The following is a 9,271-nucleotide window of genomic DNA, read 5'->3' as shown; positions in this document are numbered from 1 at the left end:
GCTGCTGCTACTGCCGGGTGCCAGGGTTTGTGCTAGTTAAAGCTGGCACAAACATGAGTTGAATCTAGTCCTATAAATTTAAAAAGTCAGAAGTAATTAGGTTTACACGTACTGCCGAATAAATAAATTTTCTCTTAGGCTAGGGCTTTGTGCTGCAAGTTTCAGGCCCATGCCAACTGTTGTGGTTAAGCTGTTCACCTTGGTAAGCTTGTAACCCCCCCCCCCCCCCAAATCACAGATTATAACGAACATGCTGACAAACCCTAACTTTAGTGGCACAAAAGCAGCAATAATTCTCAATATTGATTAATTTTGTTAGTTAAACCTGCAGTCTAAGCTTATAACAATTCAGTGATAAATTGAGACTGACCTGCTGCCCAAGCAGGATTTTTGATGAAGGATAGGATCAGCTTTGGGTCCCCACAGAAATACTTGTCCGTTTACCATTTTCAATTAGAGAAGGCCATGAGTAAGGGAAAGCACAACATGGCTGCTTAACCTGTTCAATTATACTTACAGCACCAACAAAGAGAAAGAAAGCAAACAAGCATGGGAGAGGGCACCCCAGAAACACAGAATTTTTCAAAATTTGGCATCAACTGGTAAAATAAACCTTTAAGGGTGACACTGATCACTTTATGTGATATGATTTCTAACAGCCTATTTCAACAAATATTTGACTCCCCTTTCTGGAGAAGAACGGACCATCAATCCTCTTGAATAAAATTCCTTTTTCTGAGCAGTTGTTGTATGATGTGAATAATTACATCTACTCCTCAGTGCTTAAATGGAATCTCAACTTATCACTATTAGACAGTATAAAGCAGTATCTTTACACACTCTTTATCTGATATTACCGGCTTGCAAAGGTAACCCTTGCTTCTAAGAGAAATGCTTATGCAATCTTGTGGTTTCTGCTTGTTTAAACATATAGTTACTTGTGGGAAACAGAGTCCAATCTATCTCAGTTCTTAAATCCTCCTAGAATTATGATCTCTTCCTTCATGAGAAAAAAAAAAAAAGTGTTTCCATAGCAAGTAAGTACAAATTTGTCAATATTGATAGTGGTTTTTCACCTATTATGTATCGCAAGTTCTCTCAGAAGATAGAAATAAACTGCCAGCTGCTGCCAAGAATACAGGGATGATATCAAGCATACATTTTCCTAGTCCACTGGGCCAAGAGAAGATTAAATCTGACTCAAGCCCTCTTCTTCTCCAAGAAACATTTAACTCTTCTTATGAACGGCCGTACATTCTTGTCATCCCACTGCACAAAGTCATCTAACTAGCGGTGTAAAATACAGCAAATTTGTACTTCAATCTGCATCTACTTTGTTACTTAACTAGAGACTTTATCATGAGAAAATTTGGGATATCATAGGGAAAAGCAAGGATTGTATACTGTTTTTCTAGGTACTTACTGCTAGAATTGTAATCCTGCCTAAAGAAGGCAAGTTGTTTTTAGACTCATAAGTGTAACAATGATACTGCTTTCTGTTTCTTCATTGGAGCAGAAGTGATAATGCTCCTTTTCCAGTGCATTTAGTGCAGATATATAGTATAATCAGGAATTGCTGACTTAATGTGATTTTGTTGCTTGTCATTAAACATAAAATAACCCTGGTACAAAACATTTTAAAAGAAATGCCATTTGATAAAGTATGGGGGTGGGGGCGAATACAGGGGGATTAAAATCTTCAAGTGGACTTAAAACCTAACAGGGGTTAACACCATCCATTCAAATTATTTACAAATGTATTTAATGTGTCAGGTCTTGGAACATAAAATGCTTTCTGTTCAAAATCTAAGTAACATTAAAATGTTAGAACTTGGCATATTCCCGCTTTTCTTATTCTAACAAGCAATTTAAGTCTTACTATAAATGTCAAAAGGATATGGCAGTTTTTAGTTTATATTATCCAGCTTGTGCTAACACGAAATATCATAGAAATTCAGCTACTTCCCTGCATCTAGGAGAATTTGATGGTTGTGTTTGCAGAATCTTAAACCAGAGATTACCTAGTGTCTTACCGTGAAGTGTCATGCCGGATTGGTGATGTGGCCGCGGTTGCAGGTCTATTGCTGCTGCCTACCAGCACAGGAGATGTGGCTGCATCCTTCCTAGGTCCTGAAGTTGTCCCTGTGGAATAAAGTGAAGACAAGCCAGACATCAGGGGCTAGTAAGTTTTGGACAGATGTTTTGTGATTCTGCATCATTACAGAACACTGGGACTAAAAATTGCAACATTTTTGGAGTGCAATATATACAGTGAAATGGCAATCAAAGAACTCAGCAGCTGACAGTACTGTGCACAGCATGCATTTCAGGATCACAGAGAATCAAATCCGTAGAATAAGTCACACTCTACAGCCTCCATCTTACTGCCCAAAGTTTGACAGACTTGCACTGTTATCTTTTCTTACAGTGGTCCACAGGATTCAGCTTGTTTCACAGATGCAGTTCTCATGACATGCTACAAGATGTTAGTTTTCCAAGTGTAAATATCACTGTAACAGTATTTTGCTTTCAGGAAAATAGAGTTCTTAATCCATTCCTTCTCCCCTCCTCCCAATAACTCCTGAGTTACAAAATAATCTAAGTTGAAAGGTGAAGTCTGGAGGTCATGTAGTCCAATCCTCCATTCAAAGCAGGGCCAACTAGATCACTTGTCCAGTTAGGTACTGAATGCCTCCACTATAGCTAATCAGAATTTCCTGAGTTGTAACTTTTCCCCGTTATCTCTTGCTCTGTTGCTGATGACTTCCAAGAACAAACTCATTCCCTCTTCTCTACACCCTCTCCTTAGGTAGCTGAAGAAAGCAGGAAGATCTGTGCTGAACTGCCTCTTCTTAAGGCTGAAGGCACCCAGTTTTCTCAGGCTCTCCCAGTACGTCATATGCTCCAGCCCCCTGAATGTCCTGGCTGCCTCTGCTAGACTTCCTACAGTTTGCCAAAGCTCTCCTTGCACTGTGGAGCCCCAAACTGCACACAGCACTCTACAGACACTGTCTCACCACTTATCAGAGGGTAAGTGTAACTTCATCAACCTGATAACCTCAATCTTGCTATTATGGCCCAGTATGAGTTTTGGGTACTCCATCACGCAGGCACACTGCTGACGCGTACTCAACTTGCTGTTCAGAAGGTCACCCAGTTCTCTTCTGGCAAAACTTCTTTCTAGGTCAGCACCCAGGTGGTCCTGTTACATGAGATAGGTCCAACCCAGTTGAAGGAACTGGCATTTCCCTTTGTTGAACCTACACAGGTCTCCATCAAACCATTTTCACAGCCTGTTAAGGTCCCTTGAATACTGGACCCTACCCTCCAGCATACTGACTGCTTCCCAGTTGGTGTCGTCTGCAAATTCTTGAAGGTGCATCCTGTCCCGCTGTCTGGGTTGTTAATGTTAAGCACTTAACCACTAGCAACCAGCTGTCAGCTAGACTGATGACAACCCTTTGAGGCTGATGGCCCAGCCAATTTTCCACCCATTTTCCACTTTTCACCCACCCACCTGAGAATTGGGTTTTATAGATTGGATTTACTTAGACCACTTGCATACAGGTAGTCAGAAGGAGGTGGGGCAGGCAAATTAGGATTAATCTGATCTACCCCACAAAAGCCTGTGGGTTTGGGCTTTTTTGATCTAGCCTAATTAGGTCTGTCCAATCAACACCACTTAACTAAACAGAAAATATAAAGAAAACTACAAGTCTCAACAAAAATTAAAGTCAAGTCAGTGTTTAGCTCTCTAAGCAATCCTGTCATGCCTAAATATTTCTCAGCTCTGTGAACAGCAACATTATCTACATCCATGCTGAAACATGAAGCAACACAAGGTTGTAATTCCAGCCTCAGTGCAAAATTTATAGACATCCAAGAGATTAAGATTATTTAAAATATTGCATTGACTTAAGAGGTTTACAAATATATACAATACAGTAAACCCCAAGGTTTTAAGGTGTATTCTAGGGAGGCTAGCAAAAAAAAAAAAAAAAAGAAGGGTACTTATCACTCTGCTATAATGAATTGTGCTTCAGTATCATGCAGTGAAAAAAATCTCACCTAACAAAGAGTTAATTATCAGTGAAAGAATGCTTAGAAATGTCATGGGGCTATATGTTGATTATGTGTCCCTGGAAACTTGATAGTGAGCCAATCTATGATGAGAAGAGTGGGTACGCATGCAGGGGACTGGAAGCCTCTTGCTTAGACTTTTGTCTTTATGATGGAATACGGGATATTTAGAAATCTTTTCACCTGATAGTGGAATGAGCCTGCTAGATTTTAAGAAACTAATACTGAAGTAATAAAAACGTGGTAAGCATGGGAGAATACATTCAATTCCTAATATGAGAAAAGGCTGGCACTCTGTCAACATAGTACATTCACAGCAAAGTAGACGTATTTCTCAGAAAAAGAAAATATATGGACTCAGAAGCGGTCCATACAGCCTCAAGCGTGTTGTTCAAAGACCCAAGCTTCAAAATATTACCAGGGCTAGAAATGGAAAACAAGAAAAGGAACTAAGTAGGAATATACTGAGGCTGTTAGACTGCACAGACATAAAGCAGGGATAGCAAGAAATCATGTATAAGTGCCTATATAAACAAAAAAATGTTTAAAAATACATCTTGAAAAAGGCATGCAAGTAACTGAGGGAAAAGAAACACCAAAGAGCAAGCAGTTTTATGAATATACAAACAAGATTAAATCAATAATGATTCTAAAATGACCAAGCTACTAATAATTTTAAAATATACTATGAGAAAAAAAAAAAAAAAAAAAGGAATATTAGCAAGTAGGAGATAATGAAGACCATGTTGATGTATAATACCTGCCTATGTAAAGCTGATGAAAAGAAATTATCAGGGAAAAAAAAAAGGTACAAATTCTTTAGTCTGAAGCATATATATTTCAGGGCTAAAGGGAATTAGTTAATGAATTTATGAAGTGACTGGTAATTATTTATGAAAAGTCATAGAGAACTGGGGTGATACAAATGACAGCAAATTAATTAGATTTGCAGGTGTTGGAAGACATTATGAGACTGGAGACCTTGCAGATGATTGAGAGAAGCAAGAAACATGGAAAAAGAATAGACACATTCACCCTTGAAAGAAAAAAAAAAAAAAGGCTCAGATATGGCGAGCTAATGCAAACCATGACACCAATGGAGAGAACCTGGAGTAGCAAACAATATCAAAAAACAAACTAGATTCAAGCTTGCAAGGCAAGCTACCCCCAAAGCAATTATAGATGTCTTCTAAATGGTAATGTTAAGAATACTGTTTTCAATTTGGTTAACTTGGTTCAAGAACGATTTAAAGTAGATTAAAGACTCATTTGAGAAAATTCAAATAGCCGTATATTTCTGCTTGAGAAACAAATAACTAAAACATGAAGAAAGTGTGGAAATACAGCAGAGTACATTTTGAAAGTGTAAACACAAAGAATGAAGAAATACAGTTGAGGCTGGTTCAAGCAGTAATGGGATAAAAGTAAGCAGAGGGAAATCTAGGTTGATAATCATAAAAGAAACCTTTATGAATTGAATAATACTAATACTCATAATACTTAACATTTATATAGTACTTCACATCTTCAAAGCGCTTCACTAATATTAACTAATTGCTCTATTCGATTGAGGGAAGAGTCTTCCCTCAAGGGAAGTTCCGGATCCTGAATCCCTAAGAAGCTACATTAGAAAACCTACTGAAAAACAAACACTATACAGAAAAATCAGCCCCTGGAAAAGTACGGATTCTATGAGCTAAAATAATTTGCCTTCTCCGGCTTTTTCTTTTACATACGGAAAAAAAAGCTAGGCACGCTATACAATATCATGCAGATGGCTCTGTCCCCAAAGACACACAAAGGGAAAACTAGTTCCTTCTTTGTTTCAATGCAGAGATATTTCAGGAAGGGTGTGAAGAGGAAGAAAACAGAAATGTAGAGAAGTAAAGTTCCCAATATTGCATAATGCAATGGATAGGATCTAGTTTGGTTTCCCAGCCCAAAAGCAGAATTTTCCAGGGCAGAAAGGAAGAGAAAAACACATTTCTGTACTCCAGTGCTTTTTAACTAGACAAGTTGTTAGATTTTAGTACAAATTGACATAGCTGCTGGTGACACCAATAAAAACAATTTACTGCTGAAAAGATCTAGGAGCCGAGGATTGCTTCGTCTGCTTAAAGTTTTGCTGGTAAAACTAAAAAAGTTTGGCTATGAGACACAAACACCTGCTAAAGCACAGGAATAAAAAATAAGGAGCAAACAGAAATAGGAGACAAAAAAGCAACAGTGAGAGAATAAAAGCTGATTGCCTAAGCTGATCCAGTAAGCTTCTACCCTGAAAAAAAGAGCAGAAGTGCCCCTTTCATTCCACAAGGTGATGGGACCAGGTTAACAATGCTCTTCTCCCCATTATTAAACATCTGCAGGGAGAAAGGAAACGTGGGTTTACTAGGAAATCACCCTTTCATAACTCACCGCACTTACAGTAAGTGCCCAGTCCCATGGGCCATAAAGCCTTCCACCATTTCAGCATGGAAATGGTTTCCAGATTAATCATTTTACCTTCTCAAAAAAAAAAAAAAAAATCTAAGACGACAAGGGTAGTTGAACAAGAGAACATCAAAATCTGGCACAACTGCCTACGTTGCTGTGGAGAGACACTATCATGAGTTGCACTGTCCCCCAGATACACCCACCATTCCCAGTACAGTGAGATTATACAGTGAGCCCAAAGGTCTGCATCTGCACTGGCACTGCACTAAGGTGTGCTTGGAGAGTCTCTCCATCCTGAAGAAGAAAACGCGATTACAGTACCGCCGCGAAGCGCACCGACCGCACCGCACCGCCGCAGCCCACCCCCGAGTGGCGACTCCTCTCCTTGCCCCAGCTAGCTCCTCTTATAGCTCGGGCATGGGTCACATGGGATGGAATACCTGCCCCCTGCCGGCTCCTGGGGAGATTAACCCCATCCCTGCCGGAACCAGGACAGCATCCCTCATTTCATTTTTGTGAGATGCTACAGAATTGCTTCCTAATAAAAGAATAAATTCTGAAGCCGAAAACCCAGGTCAGCAACAGATGGGAAGATCCAGCAGAAGCAAGGACAGAGACAGCTACGTCCAGAGCTAACTCGAATTCAGAAACTTGACACTGTGCCCTGGTGATCGTCAAAGACGGGAAAAACACGTTACAACTATGTGTGTGTGCTTGTTAAAGGAGTCCAAACATATAACAGAGGGAAGCCAATTAAAAAGGTACTAAATACAGAAGACTTCAACTTCAGTGATTAGTGCTAGGTAATTTGCCTTGTGATAAACAAGCCATTCAAATCAGTAATAGACCTGAGGTTGTTCCACAGCTTGAAAGCATTTCTCTGAACTTTATCTGGTATCACAGCAAGTGCCAATGTTTATAAGTTAAATTTTGCCATGCTCTACATCTTCAAAGCTAGCAATCCCACTAAGTGTTTGCGAAAGATAACCACCATCTTCAGACATTATGCTGACCACTACAATCACTGTATCAGCATAGGTGCAGCTCAGTTGCTACATGCAATAGCCAGGTGCAGCATGTAACTTCTCCTAAGTACTACAAAATGAAATGAATGAACGAAGGAGAGGTCAGGTTGGATTTTTTTTCCCCCGAATCTATGGAAAATAAATTACTTTTTGGGGACTATCCCTATCCAAGGAACAAAACCCATCATCCAACTGTGAAAAATCTCAATTTCATCACTACAGTATTGAGAAGGAGGGGGGAGAAGGAAGAGGAAAAGAGAAGAAAAAAATAATGATAGCTGAAAAAAACATAAAAGAACACCATCAGTGAAAATTGCCCCTGAAACTTTGCAGAATTGTAACGGCTTTCTCTTGCTTAAATTGATTGGTGTAGCAATGTTATAAAATGACTATTAGGATTCATTGTGCACAACAGAAAGTGTGAAATGTCAGCAGACTATACAGCAAAAGTAATGGGTCCTGAACCCCTGTTAGTCAAAAATGATTTTGTTTCAAATTAGAAATTGATTTTTTTGGACACAAGCCCTTTACAGGCTTCCAACTTTTGTAGCTGTGCCTTGGAAGAGATTAACCTCAGCCACCGTTTGGGTCCAGGCTGATGATACCCTTTTGAAAGTTTCTTCACAGGGACTGCTTTTTAATGTTGGTACGGTCTTAACCAATAACACAAGTTATTTGTTCCTTTGAGAATTGTACCACATTTCTTCTCATTTTGCCATTTTCTTTATTTTTATGCTGACATATACAGCAAACTGGCTGACAAGTTAAAATAAAAAAAAAAAAAAGCTAGCTCATAATTGAACCAAGGATTATGTTCAAGGCTCGGCCAGCAAAACATCCAAGCTGCTTTTGTTCCCAACCCTTCCTCTACCTAAGGGGCAGAGAGAGAAGCAGCCTGTCTTAAGTGGAGGTACTAAGCTAAGTGGAGGTCCTAAGAGCGGGATAGATTCTAGCTCTACAAACATCCCTGTGGGGCAAAATATCAGGTTGTGATGGTGGAGCCATTATTTGGGGAGGAAAAGAATGTGAAGAACATTGCATTCCGAGAGCAAGCCCCACTGCACTTAATCTCTGCTCGCTGGGAAAGGAAAAAGAATTGTTGAAGTAGCTTTTTGAGATTAAAAGGCTATTTTTTCCCTTCCATCAGGAAAACCAACCAAGAAGATCACTTGTTATTTACAGGGCTCTCTATGTTTTTATGACTAAATGTAGCTACGTTCTCTTGGCTTGTTTTAAGCAAATTGCAATCCTCTCCCACGAATTCTGCATTTTATTGATATGCTCTTGAACACTTATATACAATTTCTAAATGCCATCAGCACACTCATGGCCCTGTGATACAGTATGCTAGCCCTTACCTTTCTTTGACTTGGTGCCTTCCCTTTTGGTTTGCATCAGAGGGGCTCGCCCATTTTCCATGTTTGCACCAAAACCAACCATTTTCTTCCCTGAACTGCTCCCACCACTGCTCCCTGGTGCTCTGGAAATTTTGTTCACTGGTGTCCTCAGAAAATAATCTTCGTGTTTCAACACCGGTACACTGGGAGGAAAGAAAGGTCACACTATTACATGATGCATTCAGCCCTTTTAACACTGCACTCAGCCCTCTCACCCAACTCACTCTCCAGAAGCGTAACTGTCATGCTGCTGGTTGAGCTCTTGCTTTTGCATTTACAATATCTGAAAGCAGAAAGCTTAAGGATCGAAGAGTTACCCACGTACTGCAGCAGGAA

General features: G+C 39.7%; 1 protein-coding gene across 1 annotated transcript in view; it reads right to left on the bottom strand.

The window, feature by feature from the left end:
* Positions 1–632: 632 nt before the first annotated feature.
* Positions 633–9,271, bottom strand: part of KIAA1328 (KIAA1328 ortholog) — a 147,461-nt gene continuing 138,822 nt past the window's right edge. The window contains exons 9-10 of the mRNA XM_009886423.1: positions 8,897–9,078; positions 633–2,142 (exon numbers count right to left, since the gene is read on the bottom strand). Coding sequence (XP_009884725.1) covers positions 2,030–2,142; positions 8,897–9,078 — 295 coding nt within the window. The 3' untranslated portion in view covers positions 633–2,029. The remainder of the gene's footprint in view (positions 2,143–8,896; positions 9,079–9,271) is intronic.

The sequence above is a fragment of the Charadrius vociferus genome, unplaced genomic scaffold (genome assembly GCF_000708025.1).
Source record: "Charadrius vociferus isolate BGI_N301 unplaced genomic scaffold, ASM70802v2 scaffold595, whole genome shotgun sequence".
Classification (NCBI taxonomy): domain Eukaryota; kingdom Metazoa; phylum Chordata; class Aves; order Charadriiformes; family Charadriidae; genus Charadrius; species Charadrius vociferus.
Note: the sequence above shows the minus strand (reverse complement) of the source record. Positions and strands in the feature narration are given on the sequence as shown.